The 26,003-nt window shown below is 41.0% G+C and overlaps 2 protein-coding genes across 10 annotated transcripts in view; both read left to right on the top strand.

The window, feature by feature from the left end:
- Window positions 1-14,931, top strand: part of kif1b (kinesin family member 1B) — a 58,799-nt gene extending 43,868 nt beyond the window's left edge. For all 9 annotated transcript variants that reach the window (XM_067591943.1, XM_067591942.1, XM_067591944.1 and 6 more), the window contains 22 exons: window positions 1,428-1,546; window positions 1,926-2,011; window positions 2,297-2,426; window positions 2,766-2,919; window positions 3,453-3,543; window positions 3,650-3,768; window positions 3,902-3,957; window positions 5,296-5,404; window positions 5,863-5,929; window positions 6,160-6,244; window positions 6,826-6,931; window positions 8,523-8,637; window positions 8,739-8,872; window positions 8,989-9,050; window positions 9,164-9,309; window positions 9,479-9,739; window positions 9,875-9,946; window positions 10,271-10,392; window positions 10,576-10,728; window positions 10,853-11,045; window positions 11,140-11,258; window positions 11,345-14,931. In XM_067591943.1, the coding sequence (XP_067448044.1) occupies window positions 1,428-1,546; window positions 1,926-2,011; window positions 2,297-2,426; window positions 2,766-2,919; window positions 3,453-3,543; window positions 3,650-3,768; window positions 3,902-3,957; window positions 5,296-5,404; window positions 5,863-5,929; window positions 6,160-6,244; window positions 6,826-6,931; window positions 8,523-8,637; window positions 8,739-8,872; window positions 8,989-9,050; window positions 9,164-9,309; window positions 9,479-9,739; window positions 9,875-9,946; window positions 10,271-10,392; window positions 10,576-10,728; window positions 10,853-11,045; window positions 11,140-11,258; window positions 11,345-11,387 (2,542 nt within the window). In that variant the 3' untranslated portion in view covers window positions 11,388-14,931. The remainder of the gene's footprint in view (window positions 1-1,427; window positions 1,547-1,925; window positions 2,012-2,296; window positions 2,427-2,765; window positions 2,920-3,452; window positions 3,544-3,649; window positions 3,769-3,901; window positions 3,958-5,295; window positions 5,405-5,862; window positions 5,930-6,159; window positions 6,245-6,825; window positions 6,932-8,522; window positions 8,638-8,738; window positions 8,873-8,988; window positions 9,051-9,163; window positions 9,310-9,478; window positions 9,740-9,874; window positions 9,947-10,270; window positions 10,393-10,575; window positions 10,729-10,852; window positions 11,046-11,139; window positions 11,259-11,344) is intronic.
- A 1,245-nt stretch (window positions 14,932-16,176) lies between these two features.
- On the top strand, window positions 16,177-24,547 carry pgd (phosphogluconate dehydrogenase). Its single transcript, XM_067591937.1, has 13 exons — window positions 16,177-16,325; window positions 17,252-17,327; window positions 17,427-17,606; window positions 17,727-17,792; window positions 17,883-18,001; window positions 18,285-18,354; window positions 18,478-18,612; window positions 18,725-18,914; window positions 20,225-20,355; window positions 21,051-21,184; window positions 21,839-21,938; window positions 23,406-23,528; window positions 23,978-24,547. Exons 1-13 carry the CDS (start codon window positions 16,318-16,320, stop codon window positions 24,095-24,097), a joined length of 1,452 nt encoding a protein of 483 aa, XP_067448038.1. The 5' UTR covers window positions 16,177-16,317; the 3' UTR covers window positions 24,098-24,547.
- Window positions 24,548-26,003: the final 1,456 nt, after the last annotated feature.

Below are 26,003 nucleotides of genomic sequence, written 5' to 3'. Positions count from 1 at the left end.
ATATCACTTATTAATTATCATAAAAACCCTCGCTGGTGAAAGAATCATTTCAGAATCAGATCATGTATTCATAGCAGCTTTGCAGAGATAAAATGGACCAGTTTTGAATTTAACACGATTAGTCATACTTCTGTGCCGCACAGGCCTGCTTTGTAATAACTGCTTTTAATTTAGACTCAGTCCCAAAAATTGAAAAGCCACCATCCTTTTCTCTCCACCTCCTCCCAGCGTGATGTCTCATCCCCCGCCACCATCGCAGCACTGACTGTATTAACTCCCATCTGTGTGTGAATTACATGTATTTGCTGTGTCTAAGTTGATTTGCGGTCTGTCATTTTATGTTTTTTTTTTAATCCCTTAAATCCTGTTTGAGTTTTTTAATTTTTTTTAATTTCATGTATTAAGTTGTGGTTGAAACATTTGTTTTTATAACCTTTGTTTGTTTTAACATTTTTCTCTGAATGTATAGTAGGTAATATTAACACAATGGTAGTTGGCAGTCACGTTCATAATAATGCTTGCTTGTAATATGTTTGTTTTAATACAATGTTAGGATGGAATGATATGCTGCAGCAGCACATGAAATCACAGCACACGTTGTACCGAGGCTGCAACCTCAGAGCTGTAATAAACACAGAGTGCCAATCTCAGAATAAGACGACAGATCGATGCAGACTGTGAGCCAGCCAGACTCTGCAGCAGCCGTAGCTCAGCTACCTGCGTCACCGTGACTTCAGAGATTTTGTAGATTGATATCTCTCCTCCGCCTTGGCCTTGAGTCTCCCTGCAAAGGGGAGGTGGGAGGGAAGGAGCAGAGGAGAGTGGAGTGGGAGGAGGAGAGGGGAGGGGGGGGGGCAGAGAGAGAGGAGGTCACCGTGGGTGCAGCAAAACAAATCAAGTCCCACAAAACAAAATGTCAGCGAGTGAGAGACTAAACATCACCATAACACGACACAATAAACCACTCTGCTACTGCTGCATCCCAGGCGATCTGTCATCACCTCTGTCACGCACTTTAAAAATAAAGTGGAGGGTTTAAGCTGCTGCTGATTTCAGTGCCCTTAAGCATGTACTGTATGATTTTATGTTCAAATTTCTTTTTCTTCGTTTTGTTTTTGCTTGTCCCTTAACATAATTTTCACTAATATGTTTGTAATGGTAGTCATTAATATATGCTAAACACTGGAAATGTCTGTGCACATATTTGTCAGTGTGTAGAATGTAGAGCTATCAGAAAATCGTCTATGTGATTTTAGTACTCATATATTTCAGTAAGAGGATATTCAGTTATCTTTCTATAAGCTTAATTAAATGCAACAGATAACATGGCAGTTATGTAACAAAAAAAAAAAAATCATACTGCAGCAGCTGTTCCACTCTGCACTAGGATCAGGTTTTCATGTCTCTCTCCTCCCTCTTACTCTCAGAGCTTTCGTGTACCTGAGCAACCTGCTGTACCCTGTACCACTGGTTCACCGTGTTGCCATAGTAACAGAGAAGGGCGAGGTGCGCGGTTTCCTGCGCGTGGGGGTTCAGGCTATAGCTGGTGAGTAATTAATGAGATTCTCTAATGAGCAAGACTGTCCGGGTCTTTATACTCGGGTTTTATCTGGTTAATCACTCGTTTATGTGATATTAGTATTTGTCAAACTTTTGTAATATGGAAATAATGTAGCAGTTGAAATACATACTTATTTCACCTTAATGTATATAAATTGCCAAATAACTGGATAGATGTAAGGTTGTAACTTCTTTTTTTGATATCAGTGCGAAAACATGTTTGAAGGGCATCCCGAGCCACCGATCTAGTGGCGAAAAGAAAATTCCTTCAGAGTCTCTGTGTATTCCTTTTGATGTACTTTGACAGTTTAAGTCAGCTGCGTCTTTGATAGATCCTGATAAGAGGCTGATTTGTCTCTTTGTAGCTGACGAAGAAGCCCCAGACTACGGGTCAGGAGTTAGACAGTCGGGAACCGCCAAGATTTCTTTTGATGATGAGTACTTCAAAAAGGTAAGCCCTGAGTCAGAGAAAAGTTGTTTTAAACTTAAAGACAGAGAGCGGTTGTGTAATATTTTGATTATGAAGTCAGCAGAGAAAGTTGTGATTTGTTGGAGAGTGTTCCTTCATTGCCTGTTTGTTTTCTTAAACAAAGAAGGAATGGCAAACGTAGCTTTCATTCATTCAGTTTTATGCAAATAAAATATAAAAGCACTCACACAGGTGGAGGTTTGCTTATTCCTTTTCTCTCTACCAGCTATATGCTAATGTCTTCCTCCTTCCCCTCTTGCATCTCAGAACGACTTCCCTTCCACGGTCATGACCCGTTCCGGCTTGTCCCTGGAAGAGCTGCGCATTGTGGAGGGTCAGGGTCAAAGTTCAGAGGTCATCACACCCTCAGAGGAGCTCAACAGAATCAATGACATGGGTACGGCTGCCAGACCTACACTTCTCCACTCGTACACTTTGACCTCTCAGCCCACTGGGAAACACAAACTTGGCAGATGGTCCTGTTGAACGCAAAGGAGGACTTAAAATGTTTAGTTATGGAAATGAGACCGATGCACTTTGTCTTGTTTTGTGAAGGAATGTGTACAAAGGCTGTTTGATGCACGAACAGCAGAATCTGCTCTACAAATCATGAGCTTTATAGCGTGCAACTGTGCAGAGCTTAGAATTTGTATGCAAGGCTGCAACCTGTGATCACATGTGCAGTTTCAATAAATCACAGCACAAGTTCTAACCTTCCCCCTGTGGCTCTCTTCAGATCTCAAGCTGGGTAACATCGCAGAGACCAAGCTGGGTTGTGGTGATGGTCTGGCAGGCCAGCTGGAGGTGGGGAGCATCTTCACCTTCCGTGTTACCGTGCTTCAGGCCAACGGCGTCCCGCCTGAGTACGCTGATATCTTCTGCCAATTCAAGTAAGTTCACAATCCTCAAAAAAAGAGTCTCTGGTAACCTCAGTGTTAATGTAAGAGCTTTACAATCATACATGTCCCGATGTCCCCTGTGGTGTCTTATATCTAACTATTAAGATATAGTAGTGATATTGTATATGTAATAATTATATCTATATTTAAATTTTGTGAAAAAGCTCATCATAACAACAGCAAAAATAGCTGTACTGAGGGACAAATGCAATACAGTAGTTATTACTACAACAAAACACATTTACATGAAAGTGTCCTTTGATTTGAGATCACCAATCAAATAAAAATAAAAAGGGCAAATGATTCAGCTTTATCTTTACCATAACTTTGGTAAAATTCAAGCAACTGTCCACAACACAGCACAGAATAACAAGAGCAGTGACAAGTGCTAGTTAAATTGTAATGGTTGATTAGTTCAGTGGACTTTTGCATTATAAAAGAAAATGCAGAATTTGCAGAAACATCCTCATATTGCTTACAAATAAATGTGACACACTGACACTCATTTGTGTTTGTTTCTTCAGTTTCTTGCATCGTCATGACGAGGCTTTTTCCACCGAGCCACTGAAGAACACCGGCAAAGGAGCACCCCTGGGCTTTTATCACGTCCAGAATGTGAGTGTATACACACAAACACACAAACACACACAAGCAAGCTTAACTTTAACCCACTTTATGTAAATTCCTTCTGACAACTCCTTTCTTTTCCCCGTTGGAGCAGATTTCTGTAGAAGTGACAGAGTCTTTTATTGAGTACATCAAGAGCAAGCCCATCGTGTTTGAAGTGTTCGGCCACTACCAGCAACACCCGCTGCATCTTCATGGCCAGGACCTGATCAGGTTGGTGGAGCTAAGAAAGAAACTCTTTTTCTGCTTAATCACCTTAAAAAAATGTTTTACTGATGCAGTGATTATTCATATTTGGAACGCTAGATTTTGTTAGAAATACATATTCTTCTATTTGTCTTAACAGTCCTCCTACACCGTCAAGGAAATACTATCCTATTCCTATGCCTCTGTCTAAACCAGGTAAGGATTTCAATGTCAGTACACTGTGTACCGAAACAGCAACTGTCACCACCATTAAAGCTTATTTTTTCTGTTATGGTGATATCAGCATGCCTCATATTTCCTTCCACTTTTCTTTCATTTCTCGCTTCCTCTGGATTTTTTTGTCTCATATTTAATCATTCCCCCTCTATCCATAATCCTCTTACCTAACTCTGTCTGTCCTCCTCCACATCTGTTTTTTTTTTTTTTCACTCATCCTCTACAAACTTCCTCATCACTCACACAATATCACACATTGCAAACCAACCCCAGACCATACCCGTAAGATAGAGTTGATCCGCTACCTGGTGAGCGGATATGTGAACGGCAAGGTGCTGGACACGCTGTCCGAGCACGCCAACGACCTGGCGTCCGCCGCCGTGGCCAGCCTGGAGGACGAGGCTGACCAGCTCTCTCACTTCCCCTTCCTCACAGTGCCCAATGACCCTGTGCTAATCGTGCCCAGGCACCATGGTTGGTACAGCGGACACTGTAGTAGCAAACAGACCAGGCATTAGATGCACCTGTGTTGTAGTGATTAGACTAGTCCTGTGCTTTGCTCTTGTGGTGCTCTGTGACTGCAGGCTATAGCGCGATAAAGCTCTGCAGTGGTTGTATGTGCTGCTGCACCTTGCTGCAGGTCTATTTAGGTCCTGTCAGCACAGTCCAACCTTCCTCCTGTCGCTTACAAACTGTCCTGAGCTCACACCTCCAGGTAAATCTGCCACATGCGCTGAATCTTAAACCGCATAATAAAATAAGTATTAATCCTTATCATAGAAGATCACCGACACAGCTTTCACAGCGTAAATCAGAATCCAGAGGCTTAAGCCTTTATAGGTTCAGCTGCGGTCCAATTAGGGTAGTTTTCATGAGGAATAATGTTCATTTCAACCATATTGAACACAAATTAATCTGTAGCTGTGTGCCTCAGAGATTAGCCTGTTTCAACAGGAACATAATCCTGATGTGTCAGACAGCAGGGTGCTGTCAGTGGTGGTGTAATCTGTGATTTAGCTCCTCAAGCATCTCAGTGTGTGCAACTGTTTGTTTGAATACAATGTGTTGTAGTTCCTTTTTACCTTTATTTCACTTATAATGGATTTTATAATTAACGCATCCTTTAAATATTGGTATTATGTGTGTGGGTGGTGGGGGGGTTAATGGCTCAGTGTCCAGGGTCAGCAGTGTGTTCACATCACATATCCAGCCTCCATTTACTAATCATATTTATATTGTTAAAATGTATCCCTTATTTTTATTCAGATTCCAATTTTTAATTTTCCACTTGTGTGTTTGTGTGTGTGTGTGTGTCAGTTCCAGCCACCAAGCTTAACACCATCACCAAGTCCAACCTGGGTCAGTGTGTCAGCAAGTACGACCTGCTGGTCTGGTTTGAGATCAGCGAGCTGGAGCCCACCGGAGAGTGAGTGTCTAGACATGTATCTTATATTCACATACAGCAGTAAATATGTGTTTATTTTTATGTTCTTTATGTGTCATTTTTAAAGAGATACATGATGTGATATCTCAAATGCAACTCAAAGTGCCCCCGTCTCATTAATATTAAAAACAAAGCAAACCTTTCAACATTTACTTCACACCGAAAGAGATAAAAAAAGATGAAAAACAATGTAAGCAGAAGTGTAGGTCAGAGTGTCTGTTGATCAAAGGGCATATTTGAGCAGCATATAAACAGTTTAAACAATGATGATAAGATCCATGAAAAGATTTAAAAGACTTGACCTTGAACACAAATATTTCTGGCGCAAGCATCCCATTTTTCAAATGGTAGACAAGTTTTGAAAGCAATTCTTCAAATCCTCATTAAAAAAACCACCATGAGATGTGATGTTCTAACCTGTGGATGTCCTCCCTCCTCAGGTACATCCCAGCTGTAGTGGATCACAGTGGAGGACTGCCTTGCCATGGCACCTACCTACTGCACCAGGTAGTGGAGATCCACACCTCTCCTAAGAGTCACACACACACTAGTCACTAATTCTATAAAGTCAGTTTGGATTTTACACAAAAATCAGATTTGACCTTTTTCCTGTTAACCTACAAAAGCAAAAATTGCATGATAGATGATATTTCTTTTTTTATAAACATCATTTAGAAGCTTAATTTTGTTCTAGCTGGGTCTCCTCTGATCCTAAGCTCCTGTCATCTTTGCTGCAGGGGATCCAGCGGAGGATCACAGTGACTCTCATCCATGAGAAGGGTAGCGAGCTGCACTGGAAGGACGTTCGTGAGCTGGTCGTGGGTGAGCAATGTTCCCCTCAGGGATTACTAGTTCTACTTTGCTACAGACAAAACACCACTGAAACACGCCACACTGTCACAGTAGAAGATAAGAGGGTGTTGCTGTGTGATTGTTTCCTCATTCACACAGCAGTGTCAGCGGATACTCTGAAAATATGATACAATACTTTTTTTATCATCTTAAAGGAAGCTCAGTTTGTGAGGCCGCACTGAAAATGTTTCACACAGTTTCCTCAGTCATGATTCCAGTCTGGGGAGTTGCGTCTGCTTCGCCTCAGGCTGCTTCTCTCTTAAAGCAGTTTATACTGTAGCTGTAGCTGATGGACCAAATAATTACATTTCACATTTTATGCTTTCAGCTGCTGACACTCTTATTCAGGGAGACTCATGAGTGAGGAGGCATGTGTTTGGAGTCTCGCTCCTGGACACTGTGACAGTATGGTTGTTAATGGACATACTGGCTGCAGTGTTCTCAGCTATGAAGCCACCCTGTTCTTCTGCTAAGCATTTATATTCCCTCAAAAGAAGCTCGTTTGATGGCAGGGATGTTTGATCTGTCGTTGCTGTTCTGTGCCTCACCAGGTCGCATCAGAAACAAGGCTGAAGTGGACGACGGCGCTGCTGACGCTGTCCTGTCCCTCAACATCATTTCTGCCAAAAACATCAAGTCATCCCACAACTCCAACAGGTAGGTGAAATGTCCACTCTGAGTTAGTTTGACTCTGAATACTTTAAATCGAACTTTACTTAATAAAGACAACACTTGATGGTGTAAATACATCTATATGTGGGCACTGAATGAAGGTTTGTTGCTGACATTCTGCTTATTTTCTGTTTTGGCTTATTTTGAAGCACATCTTTTAAAAATGCAGCAAACTTATATCAGTAATTTTACTGCTACGGCATTATTGTCACATATTGTAGCTGCTTCCTTAAAACAGTCGCAGTTTATGAACAGTATGTGGGAATACCCATTAGACCCATGTGTACAATATGTGTTCTTGCCTTTATTATTTGCTGAAGCTACATTGAAATCATTGCATGAGCATTTCCATTTTCACTGCTGTTAATTTTCTGTTGTTGCCTGACTCTTTGTGCTCCTCTCTGTTTTTTTTCCGTGCACTCTCTCCTCCTGCTGCGGCTGGACTCTTGATTGTGCTCAGGCTTTCTATTGATAAGGATATTGATAGGTACCAGTGACCAGAGAACATAAGGCTCCTTCTGTGAAAGACCTTTATGCTTCTCTTTTAGCCCCATAGAGTCATAGAAATAAGTTCTCCACCGTTTGTGTTTTTTGTTGCTGTGTTGCATTCAGTTTGCCTTTATCTGCTTCAATATTTAGTGTCTGAAAACAGATTTGCATACCAAGTATTTAATGGGCAAGTAAAGGCAATCTGGTAAATGCAACTGCAACCCCCCTTTTTTGGTATTAGTTTGTGATTTTGTGACACTCACTCACTCACAGTGGCGCTCAGATTAAAAATGAATGCTTTCGTCAAGGCTGTTATTCACTGAGTCTTAACTCAATAACAACAAAGGCCAGAGAGGCACCAACAGGGCAGTCAGTCTGGCTCTCAGTCTGTAGGTAAGAGTGCCCCCTGCTGCCAAAGACAGGAACAGTATAAATGAGTCATCTTAGAAAGCAGGCAGACACAAATCTATAAAATGACATGCAAAAGGAAGAAAGCGGTAAATAAATTTAAAATATAGTTTTTATATCTGTAAAGAAGAAGAGAAATCAAGGAGGATTCTTCATGCCAGCCTCTTAGATCAGTTCACATAATATCAGTAACTGTTTGTTGCTATATAGTATATTAATTATATCATGCAGAACATATCAACCTTACATTCTGCATGCCACCTGTCTCTCAAAGCTTGCCGCACTCTCTGCACATTCCCGACACTCTGTTAACTAGCGTGGCTCCTGCTCACGTTGTGTCAAGGTCTCACCTCAGTGTGTTTCCTCACATCTTGTCATGACTAGGGATAAGTGTGAGGGCCACTTCAGTCACTGCACAGCGCTGACTGCTTAATCTGTCAGCGTTGTGCTCACGTTGTCTACAAAAGAATGATGTCTGACTCTCTCTCTGTGGTTATTTACACGTTCCTTTACAAAATTAGCTTGTCCTATAGTTAAATGCACTGCAGCTGTACCCATACAGATCCTACAAACGCTATAGTTTGTAAAGCACTGACTAACTTAGACTTAGAAAATAATGTGTGAACTGATATCTCTGTGTTTTTGTTGAGAGCTGAAGGTTGTTTTTGTTCTTGTTCAGGACCTTCTACCGCTTCGAGGCGGTGTGGGACAGCTCCCTGCACAACTCCCTCCTGCTAAACCGAGTCACTCCTTATGGAGAGAAGATCTACATGACTCTGTCTGCATATCTGGAGGTCCGTCACTTCTCTTTGTTGTTGTATCTTCTTTCATTGAGCCCTATATTTTACCAATTTTGATGTTAACATGACTAACAAACTATGTCTCCTCTTCACAGCTTGACCATTGCATCCAGCCTGCCATTATTACCAAAGACATCTGCATGGTCTTCTACTCACGAGACGCAAAGATCTCCCCTCCCCGGTCCCTCAGGAACCTCTTTGGGAGCGGATACGCTAAAACACCTGACTGGTAAGGTTGCAGGCTGCTTTATTGTGGACATTTCTATTACCTAAATTAAAGATAATCTCATCAGGTTACATCCATACACAGTTTACTTCAATAAAACTTCCTCTTCTTACTCACAGCAATCGGGTCACTGGCATCTACGAGTTGAGCTTGTGCAAGATGTCTGACACTGGAAGCCCAGGTGAGCAGTCCGAAAATCTACGACATCATTGAAAGAAATGTTTTAAGACAAGCTGCTGGTTCACCATGAATCCTCTGAGAGCTTTATCCTAACAAGAGCTTTGTTCTGAGCAGGCATGCAGAGGAGGAGGAGGAAGGTCCTGGATACATCAGTGGCTTATGTGCGTGGAGAAGAGAACCTGGCTGGCTGGAGGCCCAGAGGAGACAGTCTCATCCTGGAGCACCAATGGGAGCTGGAGAAAATGGAGCAGCTGCATGAGGTGGGTGTTTAAAAAAATCACAATCACTCGCAATCTTAATGGAAAAAATATATGTCTGTTTTATATCTCACTCACAAAAAAGTAAACTAATACATGCTAAATCAAACACCCACTTTCCTTTTGAAAAGTGTCCTCTCATGATGTAAACTGCTCCTTTCCATTCGTCCAGGTGGAGAAGACCCGTCACCTGCTCCTGCTGAGGGAGAAACTGGGTGAGGCCGCTCCGGTGGGAACAGCTCCCACCACCAAGTCCCTGAGCGAGTCCCTGTCGCCCAGCATGAGCTCAGGCACCCTGTCCACCTCCACCTCCATCTCCTCACAGATCTCCAGCACCACCTTTGAAAGCGCCATCACACCCAGCGAGAGCAGCGGCTACGACTCCACCGACATCGAGAGCCTGGTGGATCGTGAGAAGGAGCTGGCCACTAAGGTGAGAGGAAGTTCTGTAACACGGGACAGAATGGGATACTCACAGCGACAATTTATGCTTTGTTGCATAATTAACAGCAGCAGTCTCTCCTACTGCGCTAAGAACTGATCCCTTCTATCTCCTGTTCTCTTGTAGTGCCTGCGCCTCATGACACACACCTTCAACAGTGAATACAACCAGGTGGTCAACAGTATCAGTGACTGCAAGGTGAGATATTGAAGTTTAGTCTCATTTTACTTGGATACTGTGGTTCAATGCTGATACACTAACAGCTAACAATATGATGTGTTACTAAAAAGTCTTAATGAGTTTGAGGAATTCTCAAAATAGTGTTGAAAGCAGTTCATGGATAAAAAAGTTAAGCTCAGAGGTAATCAGGAGATGTCACATGATGGCAAATGATTCTTAAATAAACGTCTTAACTTGTTGGTTACTTGAACATAACTCTATCCAAATATAATCATGTGAGCTTAACAGACATAAACAATGTGTTGAACGTCTGTCTCTATCTCTTACTCTTCTTCTCCTCAGCTCTCCGACATCTCACCAATCGGACGCGACCCATCAGTGACCAGCTTCAGCAGCGCCACCCTCACCCCCTCTTCCACCTGCCCTTCTCTGTCCGATTCCCGCTGCGGCTCCGTAGACCAGAAGTAAATCTTCTCTTTCATTTAAATTATCTGTACCAGCTTATCCTTTCATATTTTTTTTCTGTATGTCACTGTAGACAGCTGGTGTTTAATTTCAATCAGCATCTGTATAAAATGTTGCAAGCAGGGCCGAGCTTACTTTACATTTATTGACAGGTTGTAACTAACTTTGCTTCTCTTCCTAAGGACCCCAGAGAACAGCTCCCGTGCCTCCAGCCCCTCCTGCTCAGACTATGAAAACTTCCCGATGGTTCCCAGCCTGGAGACCTCCTACCTTGCGCGTGCTGGGAAGAACGAGTTCCTCAACTTGGTGCCTGATATTGAAGAAATGAGGCCAGGGTGAGGACCGCCATATTAGCTGTTTTTCTGTTATTTTAGCCTTAATGCTTTTGCTTCCTTTTCTGTTTTTGCTGCTAAACCTGGATTATTTCAACTGAATTTGGTTTTTTTTGCTCCATATCAGATCGGTAGTGTCCAAGAAGGGTTTCCTAAGCTTCATGGAGCCGCGCTCCAACTCATGGGTGAAGCACTTCGTAGTTGTGCGCCGGCCTTACGTCTTCATCTACAACAGCGACAAGGACCCGGTGGAGCGGGGCGTCCTCAACCTCTCCACAGCACAGGTGGAATACAGTGAAGACCAGCAGGCTATGCTCAAGGTAGAGTTTCAAATCATCTCAACATCTTAACTTACAGTCTTACTGCCTACAGTTCCATGTGCAATATGAGAAATATCTGCTGTTTTCTTTTCAGACTCCCAACACATTTGCTGTGTGCACGAAACACAGAGGAATCCTCCTGCAGGCCAACAACGAGAAAGACATGAACGACTGGCTGTACGCGTTTAACCCTCTGCTAGCAGGAACGATAAGGTACGCACACTTCTCTTCATCTACACTTCACATGAAGCAGCTTCACATTCAGTCTGATCACGATTTAAAACCTGTCATTTCCACAGATCTAAGTTGGCGAGGAGGCGCAGTGGCCTAATGAAGAACTGAGTGAGTTGACTGGCACACAGGAGACCACGGCTTCCATTCTTTCTGAAAAAGCATTTGAACATACCAAGTGTTAACACTTATTAATCATTGTGATTCTTGACGGTTTTCTCTTGTAAGTAGACTTGTGGCTTAAGTCTCCTTTCATGCGACTAAAATTTTCAGTTCCAGAAACATTTGCCTCCCCTCTCCCTCCAACAACCCTCTGCCAACTTTAGCTTCCCTCCTCTCTATTTCTCCCCTCCCCTCCCTCCTCAGCTTTTTGTGTTTTTGTTTTTATGACAATGTTTGGGTCTAATTTTGTTCCGCTTCGTCGTCATTCCCCCTAACTCCCTAACTAGTAGCATGTTGTAATAGTCTACTTGTGTGTGCACGATTCTTCAGAAACTGTTCTTTCTGGCCACTAATTTTCAGTTTGCCAATCATCTGTAAAAAAGAAAATCGTCTTTATCAGTGTTATTTGTCTCCCAAGTAGAATTTTATTTTTTGGGTTTTTTTTGTTTGTTTGTTTTCCATTAATATGCCCGCATGATGACTGCAGCAGTCCTCAGGAGAAGACCATATTTGCTTACTTAAAAACAACATAAAAAAAAATCTGATAAACTACAGTTGAAATCATGAAGGGAAAATATACAAATATCTCCAAGTGATATATCGGTTAACGCTCTGCTACGGAAAGCAAGGCTACTTCAAGAACTATTGCTGCTAATGAATTCATAGGTTTTTTTTCCTCTCTTTATGAGATTTGCATCAGGCCGCTGCCTCTTCCTAAAGTAGACTCTAGCTCCCCCGTCTGTTACGTCTCCTGAACAGCCTTTTAGAAACAAACACAAACATGTCAACACTGAAAAATTTGTCAACATCCCAACTCAGCCAGACAGAAGGGCAGCACTGGATCTCCACCGTCATCCATGTGATATTTAGATCCCACTCCTCAGTCCGTGTACATACACCAACTCCGACCCCCCCTCCCCCCGCCCCCGATAGTGCCGTCAGTCAGTGAGTGATTACTTACAATCATGCATTTGTGTCAACATCAAAAACACACGCTTAACTGAATGAAACATGCAAAAATGGATGAATTTCACATCTCAGCAGTTGAAAACATGACAAAGGATTTATTTTTTTTCGCTCCTGCAGGAGTAGATATTTGTCCCTGTCCTTTTGCTCCTTCATCTCAAATGGTTTCAAACAGGGTTTCAAGGGGAGGAGAAGGAGGAGGAGGAGGAGGAAGATGAACAGTAGTCTAAAAAGAGAGAAGATCATTTGTACATACAGTCTGTTCTGGGATCAGTTCACTCTCATTTAAGACATTCCTCTCAGCTCCTCTTGCGTTTTTTTTTTTTCCTCACACAAACATGTTGAGCCTCAGACCTCAAGAGAGTCTCAACATGTGCTTTTGTTTTATTTAAACCATCACATACTGATGAAGACAAAACAGAACATGGTGAAATGGGAGAAGGAAGTAAAGACAAGAGAATGAAGTTCTCTAAGCCTTGACGCCAGTCGTTAATTGATGAAGCCGCGAGCACATTGGCCGCCGGGCCGATAGTGATACAGTCGACCCCGTGACTCCCCTCGCTGTCACGCCAGTGTGCGGTTAAATCTCTGAAGTGAAGTGCTTACTGTTCAGCAGAGACGCACCACACGTTTGAATTTAAACCTCTTAACTCATCTAACTCTCATTGGGTTGACATAGTTTTTTTTTCTTTTTAATTTTATTAACATTGTTGATTGTTTTTTTTTTTCTATTATGCTTTTAATCATTCCATAGTGATGTTTTATATGAAATGTAACAGAGGGCATTTATTTCTTAATTTTTAACCAGCTGTATTGGTTGTTTTGCACATTAACACATATCTATAGCAAGACAAGGGCAGATCACACATGTTGAGTCCAAGATTATTTTTGAACATCATCTGAGTATCAGGAACACTGATATGAGCACATATCAAGGCTACACTGGATAGCTGTTACTCAAAAGGTTTACTAGAAAGAAGTGATATTAAAGGGACAAAATATACTCAAAAGGTTTTATTTCTTGATATTGTTCATGAAAATATTTGCTCTGTACATCGTACTACGGCTGCTATATTTGGCTCATGGTAAATTATGACATTTCTGGTGCCTCTGTCTCTACAGACGGTAGAACTGTGATGGGTACAGATGGGTTAATAAACTCTGGCCAACCAACCAGTAGTAGCATGCCTGCTGTATTGTATGAAAGGGACATTAAGGCTAAATGTGTTGAAACAGAGGTACCCATTTCCTGTTATCAGGAAGTATCAGTGGAATTATTGGTGACGTATCTTTGATTTTTTGTTGATGTAAAGACAGAAAACATTTATCTCAGAAGTCAGAATGAATAAAAACTCCCCAACATCTCTGTCCTCAGGTCAACCAGCGTGCTGGTCAGAGAGACAAAACCTGTTGGATTGTTAGCTTCTGAGAAAATGTTTTGTCTGTCAAAGTTCCCTTACAGGAAGAAAAAAAAAGAAAAAAAAAAGATCTATGCACTGACCAACGCTCAAAGTGCGATGAACCTCAGCACACTCAACAGTGGCGTGTAGGAGATGCACATTGATACGAACACTTTTCAGAGCAAACATTTTCATTTCAGCGACTAATTTGCAGAGGTATATTATTTTGGATTGTGTATTTATTGTTTGCAATGTATATATTAGTTTGCAGCTCTTTGCACATATTAATAAAATGTTCAACTAACTGATCAAATAAAGTCTGTGCGGTTTAGTTGTTCTACTCAGAATGAACCAAATGAGGGTGTGGCAGCCTCTTCCTGTCTGAACGGGGAGAGAGTTGAATGTAATATGAAGATGTTTTTGTTTTTCCATCATTTGAAAAAAAAAAAAAAACGGGGGGGAAAAAGAGAGAACTAAAATGTAACCCACTGCACCTTCTCGAAGGGAGGTGGGTTGAATTAGTGCTTCCTTTTTTATCAGAAAGTGGTTTGAGTGAAAGTCTGCTTTCGATTGGAAGAATATTAACTCACGACTCATGCTCTAGCCAGCCATCTGAATTCTAACATAATGAAGGTGGTTTTTAACTCATTTCTTCTAATATCAGGGAATATAATACAAAGTAGCTAGTGATATCTAAGATGACAGTATACCATTGTTTGTGCTGGTGTCTTTCTTCACCTCAACACTTTTCCGTTGATGCCTTTCAAACAAAACTAGCCATGATATTTTCCATCTTCCCCTCTGACAATTAATTATCAGTTTTACTGCGTTCCCTTTGGATTTGTTCGCCAGAAGAAAACAAGACAAACCATGACATTAACACTGTACATTATTTGTCAGACTGGTTTCATTTTCATACTTATTTTGTAAATATCTGTGTTGTATGGAGCTTGAATTAAAATGTAAATATGTTTACTGTATTTGTAATAATTATAATCCATTCGCTGTATAGCATAGATGTGTCATGCAGATATCCTAATTCTGTGTATGGTAATCTTGCACCATTGAACTGTTTAGTGAATGAGGCAACAATAAAAGTGCAAACTGTGCATTAGCAGAACAAGTGATGCCTGTTTGTCGTCTCCCTTGTTTAGAGCTCCACTCTCGTTCTCACATGCTTTTACATGTCACGCCTGCTTTATATAGTCAGTATATATAGTAAATATGAAGAAGACCATTTCTGCCGGAAAAAAGTGATATAATGTTACAAATGAAACAAATATACTTGTGTTTAGTCAGTTACACATTTTAAGTCAGTTATAACATAAAAAGTCAAATTATGAGATAGTAAATCATCATTTTGACTTAAAAAATAAGTTCAGTGCACTATCTGACCAATTAAAATGCTTAAATAGACTTTCATTCCACAGATTATAAGAACACATTTACACAATATTTTTACCTTTACTCTGGTAGGTACTACTCCTTCCTGCCTCTCATGCATGTAAAGACATGCTGACACTAAACCGGTTTAATGTAAAGTCATTTTCCTGTGATCTGCCACAGATTAACAGTAATTACTAGAAGAAATGAAGCATGGTTTATTAACCGTGTGAAATCCCATACTGCACTGCAAGGAAAAGAGGGACTCTTAGTATAATTTAAATCCCCTCCAAACATATTTTAAGACATATAAAAATATTCTGCTTTCAATAATACTTTGTATGTAATAAGGTTTTTCCATAAAAGTTAAATTACCAAATCAAAATTCTAAAAATTGCATCTAGTCCCTCCCGGTAATTTAATAATCTTGAAGCTACAAATATACAAATATGTTTCCTTTCAAATGTTTAATTGCTGGACACATAATGCTTCCTGCTTCACTACTTCAAAGTCCATTCTCAGTGTTTATCATGTCACAAAATAATGCTTGTATTTATGTGAAAACAGCCCTCTAGTGTCAAAGTTAAGTAGCAATAAGCAAAACACATTTTTGAGTGCTACTTTGGAGAGATATGTGGTTTTTCTACATCTAGTCATATAAAAATTATAATAAAGCACAATAAAATGGTGTGTTTTCGAGGCTATACTACTATCATATAGTGTATATATTTCTTAAAGAAGAAAATGTCTGCAAATAAATATGCAATAAATTGTCATATATGAAACAAAAAAACTAGTCTATTATAATAACCAGCACCCAGTCCCATTGTGGGTGTGCGCTTACGTAATATGAGTGACGGTCGGAGCAGCCAATAGGAGCACAGATACCTCTGCTCAGGATTCTGGACCAATCAGAATTCTCGACAAACATCGTTTCAGTTGGCTGGACGTCATCTGATTGGTGGATAATCTGCGTTGGTGTACGTGAGCCAGCTTCTCCTCGCTCCGTCACGTTGAGAGAACGAGGAAGTTAAAAAACGAGAGAGGAGGAAATCTGAAGTGAGGTGGATCAGTGTGAGAGCCCGACTGTCATCCGCAGACTTCACGGTTAACGTTACCCGCAGAGCACCATGGCTAAGTAAGTTTTTACTCAAGTTTTCACTTATTTAGAAAGCCGGAAAGGTGGGAAGGTTGGTTGATGTGTGTGGTTAAATTGCTGCAGACTTTCTAGTCGTTTCTTCTCTCTTTATGCTGAAAGTAATCTTCTTGTGTAAACGGAGCTGTTAGCTTGTTAGCTAGAGGGTCAGCTGCAGTGTTTAGAAATAAATGTGGCAAGACATTTAACGTGAAACTTGAACGGTTTGACCGAGATAACGGTTGAGATGACGGAGCCTTGAAATCATAAGTGCTGTTATGTCTTCGTGTTTTTTTAGTCCATGTTTTCATTTCCTTGTGGTAGAAATAGATAAATTTGAAGGACAGGTTCACAATTTTTCAAGTCTGTCTTAACACAACAGTCAGGCGCCCAAATGAACATGAAATACGTTTATCATAAGTATTCTTCCTGTTCATACTGACCATTAGAAGATCCCTTCTAAGTGATGGAGGCCAAAATCCACAGTCTTCCGTCTGTGCAAAAAAATGTATTTAAAAGTTTATCTTAAGCTAATATGAAGCTTCAGCCGTCTAAATGAGTCAATTAAAGTAGATATCTTTCAACGTTACAGTCTTTTTAGTGCCAAAGTCCCTCTTTTTGTTCCTATACTTCCACCGCAGCTGAACAGGGAAACACTGTCTGAGGAAATACAAAGAGGGAATTTATGCTAAAAAGATGATATGACTAACTCAGACTGCTGAAGCCTCATATAAGCTTCAGATACACTTTTAAATGCATTTCAGACAGACTTGAAAAATGATGAACCCGTCCTTTAAATTCCATTATAAAGAAGATATAAACAAAGTCAGAAATGTTTTTGACTATGTAGTGGATAGTTTATAAAGGTCTTTATTGCTGATGTTCGGCTTGAGACCTTTTCATTAATGTGATTACTCCTCTCCTCACAGAGCAGACATTGCGCTGATTGGTTTGGCTGTCATGGGCCAGAACCTCATCATGAACATGAACGACCATGGCTTTGTGGTAAGATGATGACTTGTTTATTTCCACCACTCCTGGCAGTAAAACCTGTTCCACTGGCCTTTTTATTTTAAATAAATAATCACGATGCCTCTGAAACAGGTCTGTGCCTTCAACCGCACCGTGTCCAAGGTGCATGACTTCCTGAACAACGAGGCAAAGGGCTCCAAAGTCATTGGAGCCGAGTCTCTTGAGGACATGGTGTCCAAGCTGAAGAAGCCCAGGAGGATCATCCTGCTGGTCAAGGCTGGACAGGCTGTGGACGACTTCATCGACAAGCTGGTTGGTGACTTTAGTTGTAACTGATGATCTGAACTGTGTTAAAACCACCTGATATCAGCTGTGGAGGGTGGAGTCCTGCCTGGTTTGTGTTTTAAGATTTCTGCATTTCTTCTTCCTCAGGTTCCTCTTCTCGAGGCCGGGGATATCATCATCGATGGTGGCAACTCTGAATACAGAGACACAACAGTAAGTAGATGAGAATCACTGTTTAGCAGTAAATCTTTATTTCTAACTGAGGATATTCTCACAGCGCTTTTATTTGTTTCTGTCATACAGCGGCGGTGTAAGAGTCTGAAAGAGAAGGGCTTGCTGTTTGTTGGCAGTGGAGTCAGTGGTGGAGAGGAAGGGGCACGTTATGGACCCTCACTCATGCCAGGAGGACATAAAGAGGCCTGGTGAGACATCACAAACTCCATGTGACATTTCATAACTCCTCACACTGTCTGCTGCACAGTAGATTACAGACACGGGGACACAGTCATACGAAAACACACACACACACACAGTTACTACTGAGAACACTGGACACGTGTAGGACTCTGAACAAAACACTCAACATGTTAAAACTGTGGATATTTCTACATTTTCACAAAATGTATCCATCACATTCAGTGTGTTGTATTGCCCGCATTCATGAAGGTCATCACACTGAACACTTGTTGTTTCTTTATTTGTAAGGCCACACATAAAAGACATTTTCCAGAGCATCGCTGCCAAGGTTGGAACAGGAGAACCATGTTGTGACTGGGTGAGTAGTGTTTTTTTTAATGCTGTGTATGTAATGTTTACTACACTGATTAGTTAGGATGTAGCAGCTATTATGATGTTAACTCATCTCACAATAATCTGACTGTCTGGCTTGCTTTGGCAGGTCGGAGATGAGGGTGCAGGTCATTTTGTAAAAATGGTCCATAATGGCATCGAGTACGGCGACATGCAGCTAATTTGTGAGGCCTATCACCTGATGAAGGATGTTCTGGGTATGGACCATGATGAGATGGCACAGGTGAGCTTGACTATTATTAATCTTCACAAGTACTTTCTGTGACACTTCTGTAAAATCGTGATGAAACAACGTGGCCGACTGTATTTCATCACCTTCTGGTTGAAACACTCAGGTTTTCAACAACTGGAACAAGACAGAACTGGACTCTTTCCTGATCGAGATCACGGCCAACATCTTAAAATACAAGGACTCTGATGGTAAACATCTGCTGCCCAAGATCCGTGACAGCGCCGGACAGAAAGGCACAGGGAAGTGGACGGCCATTTCAGCCCTGGAGTACGGCACACCTGTCACTCTGATCGGTAAGAGGAAGAAAGGAGACTGTAGACAAGGAAGTATCTGATTTCCTTCGAGGCAAAAGGCATTACGTCACACCTGTTAAAGTTTCACCATGGCGTCAACAAATTAAGAGTCAGTAGGACTAATGATCATGTTCAGCTTTGCCAGGTAGTTTCCTCTAAGGGAGTGAGCTCGATATGCGGCTGACTCTAAGAAGATTGAGGGCTTTTCTGGTGGCCTGCTCATCTGAAGTGACATAAGGGGGATTTGTGATACTCTCTGCAGCTTTGCTCTTTGCTCTGACTGTATGACAGCGTGTTTCATAAACAGCCGTGGACAAGCTCGAGGTCAGGGAGCAACATTATAATCCAACACAATAGGTGTCATTATATTAGCTCTACAGAGTGGATGCTCCTCTAAAGAGACAGTTTTTAAAGTGAATAGTTGAATTTAAAAGGAACATACATGAACTTTTAAGTAAGAGTTCAACAATGTAGCATCGACATTAAGCAACAGAAACTTACCAAACCCCTGCAACTGTTGTTCAGATTCATTTTTTTTTAATTGTTTTTGTTTTTTTTTAATCCCTGTCAATGCTGTAGATGCTCTTGTGATAGAGAGAGATAGAGGCAGTACAAAAGGCTTCATTGTGTGAGAGCTGAGCCTGTGTGTGTGTGTGTGTGTGTGTGTGTGTGTGTGTGTGTGTGTGTGGCAGTCCAACAGGCCGGTACAGTATGCTCGGGTGGATTTTTGCACCCAACAGGGATCACATTCCACACCAGGATAGTTCACTGGACACATTTTCTCTCAATGTATGTCTTTCTGTCTGTCCCTCCCTCTCTGGCTGTGGGTTGCATCACTGAGCTCTGCAGCTTTTAGCAAGTCATGCTCACCCAGCAGTTTTTTTTTTTGTTTTTTTTTTTTGTTTTTTTGCTCTTTCCTTGTAGTAATGCAATTCTAGTTGTTTAATTTGCCAACTGGCAAGCCTTGTTTTTTCTTTCTCTTTTTTTGTACAGTAGTGATCTCAAGTCCTGCTTTTACAGCAGTATTATTACTGTACTGAGTCATGCAGATGCTTGGTCATCATGTTTATCTTAGCATTTGTTGATTGCAGCATAGCTGTGAGCTGACGACCAGTTCAGCTTATTAGTGTATACAGTGTAGCCTGCAAACTCGTTTGTTTTGCAAGGTCTAGGCGAGTCTAAATAACCGTTTTCTCCTCTATTCATATTCAGAGAGCTCTCTGTTTTTGTGTGACGGATAATGTTCAGGGAGCTAACCTTGTTGTCCCTCTCTATTCCTCTCTCTCTCTCCCTCTATCTCTGTGTCTCAGGGGAGGCTGTCTTTGCCAGATGCCTGTCCTCTCTAAAGGATGAGAGAGTGGAGGCCAGCCGCAGCCTCTCAGGGCCACAGGGGGTCAAATTCAGTGGTGACAAGGCTGCCTTCCTGGAGGACATCAGAAAGGTACAACACACAGTGTAGGAGAGTATGTGGAACAGTTAAAAGCACAAAATCTGGTGAGAGAAAGGTTGACTGGTATTGTTAGAGTGCCAGAGATGCAATGAAAAGTGTTATTACTGTATCATGGCAGACCAGGAAAACCGTCAGTGTCACAGTTACTGAGAAGCTTTACTAAGAAACTCATGTTCCAGAAGTTTCTTCACAAAGGTTTTAATTTGGATTGGATTTTTTTTTTGTACTCAATAAGTAAAATGATCCCATTTATCACTCATTATTATTATTACCCCTCTGTCAGCTTGTAAAGATCTGCGGAACTGCAGTTTAGCTCAAGACATGGTGGACTGATGCTGGTGACATTTTATTGAAAGATTGCATCTGTATTCATAATTCTTTTAATTTTAAACTATTCCTGTCAGGATGCACACAACCTCTGGAGGAGATGCATAAAAATAAACTACTGCAGCAGCACTCGAAATTTGGTTGTAGTGAAATGAGTAGTAGTAGGAGTACTGTGTGATCTGCATCTGTGCTGTAGATGCACGAAACAATGCTTTTAGTTTACAGCTGACTACAAACACATGCAACCACTCTGCCAGTTTTAGCTACATCTGATCATTTATAAATGTAAAATATGCCTTTTTTACCGTCACTGTCACTATATCAGATATATCAGAGTAAATACATTGTTTGTTCTCCAGGCCCTCTACGCCTCCAAGATCATTTCCTACGCTCAGGGCTTCATGCTGCTGCGAGAGGCAGCCATCGAGTTCGGCTGGACCCTCAACTACGGCGCTATCGCACTGATGTGGAGAGGAGGCTGCATCATCCGAAGGTACATTTTGAACTCATGTGTCCTCATATCACAAGTTTGCCTCACTGCTGCCTTTTGCAACATTCTGTCAACAGGGGTGTTTCACATTGATGGTGAAAAAAGTGGTTACATGGTGAAATAGAGAACTTCAGAAAGAAAGAAGAAGAAAATGGAGAAGTTTTTTATTGATGCAAGTCAATTTGTAATAGTTTAAAAGTTTTCATTGTAACTTTAAGACACTTCTAGGTCAGGAGGGATGGGATGGGTAGTCATGTAGTCCCATAAAGGAAGTTATGAACTTTCTTTATCACTGTCCTGTGTTGTAATACTGGAGTGAGAAATGCACATCAAAGAAAATATGATCCTTCCTGTTAAATCAGATTGAGAGAAGAATGAGGAAATTAAAGTTGTGACATTGGTTTGCTGTGTGCAATCTGACAAAGACGTTGCATAAACTTAAATCAAATACACTCAGTACGACTTGCGGTGTGTAGCCTCCAGCAGACCAGTGGAAACAAGTTTCAAAAGGTCATTGTGCTTATTTGAATGGAAGCTTGGTTACACTATGTAGGGATAAAATTAATTGATTTTTTTAATTTAAGTTATCTAATGAAATGTCCCTTTACTTTGAGCAGAATCTAAGTAGTTATTTCTTCTCTTTCTCTTCCCCACCAGTGTCTTCCTGGGTAAAATCAAAGAGGCATTTGACAGAGACGCTAAGCTGCAGAACTTGCTGCTGGACTCTTTCTTCAGTAATGCTGTGCAGGACTGTCAGGTATGAGGAACAAGGAAATGACACAAGACCAACCTGCAATGGCAGCATTGACAAAGACACACAAAACAAGTTATTTCCTCTTTTACAAAGAAATGGAGTGATGCAACAGAACCACTTGTTGACTTAATCATCAGCAGGGCTCGAACTAGTGAGAATTTTTATTATCAAGTAATCTGTCGATTATTTTCCATTAATCATTTGGTCAATAAAACATCAGAAAATGGTGAAAAACACCCATCCTGGATCCATCCTTACATTTCTTATTTTGTCCAACCGACAGTTCAAAACCCCAAATTAAGCAACAAACTCTCACATTTGAGAGTCTAAAACAGTGACTGTTTCACATTTTAACTTGAAAAACAGTTGCAGATTAATTTTCTGTTTATTGACAAATTGATTAATTGACTAATCATTGCAGCTCTAATTGTCAGCTATCCTGGATGCTGTTTTAGGCAGGTAGTTTTCAAACATAAATCTAGTCCTATTGTTGAGGAATAAAGACAGCTGACTATTTTAAGGTATACTATGCAGGATTTTCCTTTAAAAAAAACAAACAAAAAAAACAATGTATAGACTCATACAAAAGTAATCCCTCTCAATCATCACTGATGACCCACCAGACGTGTGTGGTGGTGTATTTATCTGCAGAGACTCTGCCTTCTGCCTGTATTTCTTATTATTTTGCCGTGTTCAGGACACTTCTGGATGTCAACCTTTGGCCAGTGTGTGTGTTGCCCCGAGCTAATAACAGCGTGTAGTGTAGCGACCAGGTTACATCGCTGTCTCCACACACACACGCAGAGCAGAGACACCACAGCAGACAGGATGAAGCTCTGCATTCACACAAAATCCAGCAATGCGGTGCCTTCCTGCAGGGTTGTGTGGAGGTGTGGGCGCGTTTATTTGTGCTTTACAACGTAGGCGCTGTGAAACAATCAGAAGATAACATTTTATTGATCTGATTCACGGTTGTTCTCGTCAGTACCGCTCGCTTCCTTCATTCACCCCCCACCTTGCTCAACCACTGCTGCTTTCTCTCTCTCGCTCTCTCTCTCTCTCTGAGCCGGGTTAGGAGGGGCCAACTTTGAATGCTGTGTGTTTACAAACACCAACCAACAAATCCTGCATAGTAGACCTTTAAGACCTTTTAAGAGCTCCTGGTTGAGGTCTTCCTATCAACAAACCTATAGAAAACCTACCTGAACAAAATTTCTTCCTGTGATGATTAAGATGCAGCATGTGATCAGAGCTGATCCACTCAGTATTAGACATATTATCACACAGACCCACTGCAATAGAAGTGGACTGTACTGAACTTGATTAGACTGAATATAATTTGGACATAAGCTGGTTTAAGTCTTGTCTCAGTCACCAAGAATTGCGTGGCCTCGTGAAGACCTCTTGTTCTTGGCCTCACATGAACAAGAACTTTGCTAAATTATTAACCTTTTTACTTTCTTTGTTTAGGAGTCGTGGCGCAGAACAGTCAGCACTGGAGTTCAGCACGGTATCCCCATGCCCTGTTTCACCACAGCTCTGTCCTTCTATGACGGTTACAGACATGACAAGCTGCCAGCCAACCTCCTCCAGGTAAGACACCAGTAGAAGCTGCAGAGCAAAGCCCACTGAGCATATGGCCGAGTGTGGAAGTATATCAGATTAGAAGAGATCACGTGTGTTTGTGTTGGGATGTGGGGGCTTTCAGACCCTGACATGGTGCAGTGTGTGTTTGTAGCTCATCTGTCCTTGGACTCAGTTTAATTTTACAACCATTAAACATGTGTTGAAACAATCAGTCAATTTTGATAAGTTAAATGTTTAAGTCATTTATTATGCAAACATGCAAATTTGCTTTTTGTCACTTTTCCCTTTTTATATTATTAGTAATTCATAGATTGAATTACTGTTGGTTTAACAAAGCAAGCAATTTGGAGATTGACATATTAAATAGTAATTAAATTAATAATTAGTTGAACTCCCCTTTTCAAAATTTTTAGAAATTTGGGTATCAGAAGTTGTTTTTTTTTGTTTGTTTTTAGGCTCAGAGAGATTACTTTGGAGCCCACACATATGAACTGCTGTCAAACCCGGGTAAATTCATCCACACCAACTGGACAGGCCACGGTGGAAATGTTTCTTCTTCATCCTACAATGCTTAAGAACCATCTCCAAAACACGCTAAAACACCAACAAGACGGGAGGCAGAGGACGAAGGGAAGTTACCTGTGAAAGACGACGTGTTACACATTCCATTTCTATAACCATGCCTGATTATTTAAGACCTACCCACCCCAACAACCACCTTAATCTGACTTTACTCCTCTCAAAGATGTGTTGTTACAGTTTTATTTATCATGAAGTGGAATCATAGATTATGTGTGTTTTAAACTCTCCCCCCGTGTGTTTTGGTTTAGCGACTTTTATCACGGTCACAAGAGGGGGAGCAACAAAGTGTGAACTCCATCTGGATACAATGGATATAATACTGGCTATCAGGCTAATGTTTGCCAGTCATGTTTGGCCCAGGGTTCACAGTGTTAACACTGGATTAAAGTGAACCGTTGCACTGTACTGTATTAGGCTAAATAAAGATTTCAATCCCTTTATAATTAGCTTGTATGGTCCTTACTCTCCAGGTGCTGTAAGAAGGATTGAGATGTGTTTGTGTGTAGAACTAAATTAGGTAACAGGTGATGTAAGGTGTCTGATGCACAGACGGGATTTACAGTTTAAAGGGCCTGATGGTAAACACTTTGAGTCACTGGCCTATTCAGTGTGTACACAGATAATGACATCATCATTAAAGCCTAACATGCATCCATCAAGGCTGAACAATCCTATAAATTTGTTTTCAGTTACTTAAAAATTATATGTATATTTTAAAAGTTAATCTTCATCACAATAAACATGGTCAGACAGTCAGAGAATAACATGTGCCAGATTTGTTTCCTTCATGAAGATACAGTGGCTCATTAGAAAATAGTGAAAAAATATTTTCAACTAATTTAAACTAAATGTACACTAAATGTCAACTAATGGCCCCATTGTGAAGAGTTTACTCAATTGTGTCATTTCAGTGGTGGTCCAGTAGGTGGCACTAAGATCCTGAAACATGTTCCTTTATACAAAGAGACCAAGCTGTAAAGTCCTTAGAGTGAAACTGAAAAACCCTTCACAGTTTTGGTCACATATAGGCAATATAGAGGGTCTGGACACAATAACATGAACACCGGTACCATCGAAGTAGCCCTCCAGTAAACACTATTTTGTGAATTTGCTGACATTGTATAACATTCAGTGGGCTTTTTGGTCACAAGTCACAGTGTGCAGACTTTTTGGTCTGTTTTATGTATCATTTTTCAAATTCAAGCAGCTGTTTATGACATTTTATAGAAGAAGAGGAGAGTCAAGCATGTATCTTTACATTCATGCAGTACTCTGCTCAATTTCTGTGTGAGTCTAGATCAGTGGTTTCCAAACTGCGGGGTAGGACCCACTAAGGGGTGGCAAGGTAAAGCTGAGGGGCTGCAAAATGATTCATGGAACAGGAAAAAATAGATTTCTTTCACATGTCTGTGATCTTCACTTTTTTCTTTTGAAATGGTGTCTAAGGTTACTGCTTCAGGCCTATATCAGTTATTCAAATGAAAAAACCTGAGAGGCTTAGAGAAGAAAATCTGTCTTTGGTTAAAATGCTTGAAACTCAGACATATTCAACTTGTGATGAGGGGTCATAAGCAGACTTCATAGGGTGCCCTGTTGGCCTGGGGGTTAAGGTGTTGACTGTGAACCTCAGTGTCCCCAGTTTGCATCCGGCTGAGACCTTCACTGAATGTCATTGCTCATCTTCTCCCTTCGTTTCCTGCCATCTCTCTACTGTTGGCTGTCTTATAGAGACATAAAATACTTGCTTGCATTGCTTTGCTTCATTACATTTGCTTAATTTTAAGGGATCACCGGCTAAAAAGGTTAGGAATCACTGGTCTAGATTATGTCTGCCTAGTCAAAACAAAAGGAAGGGGAGCCTCAGTAGCCATGGACCTTTGTTGCATGTCATACCCCTCT

Source organism: Thunnus thynnus, chromosome 6 (assembly GCF_963924715.1).
Source record: "Thunnus thynnus chromosome 6, fThuThy2.1, whole genome shotgun sequence".
Classification (NCBI taxonomy): Eukaryota; Metazoa; Chordata; class Actinopteri; order Scombriformes; family Scombridae; genus Thunnus; species Thunnus thynnus.
This window is presented reverse-complemented; position numbering and strand designations above follow the sequence as displayed.

Coding starts and splice junctions, on each gene's coding strand:
- pgd (XM_067591937.1), top strand. Junction 18,002..18,284: donor GGAGGACATAAAGAGGCCTG/GTGAGACATCAC, acceptor TTTATTTGTAAG/GCCACACATAAAAGACATTT. Junction 23,529..23,977: donor TGCCAGCCAACCTCCTCCAG/GTAAGACACCAG, acceptor GTTTGTTTTTAG/GCTCAGAGAGATTACTTTGG.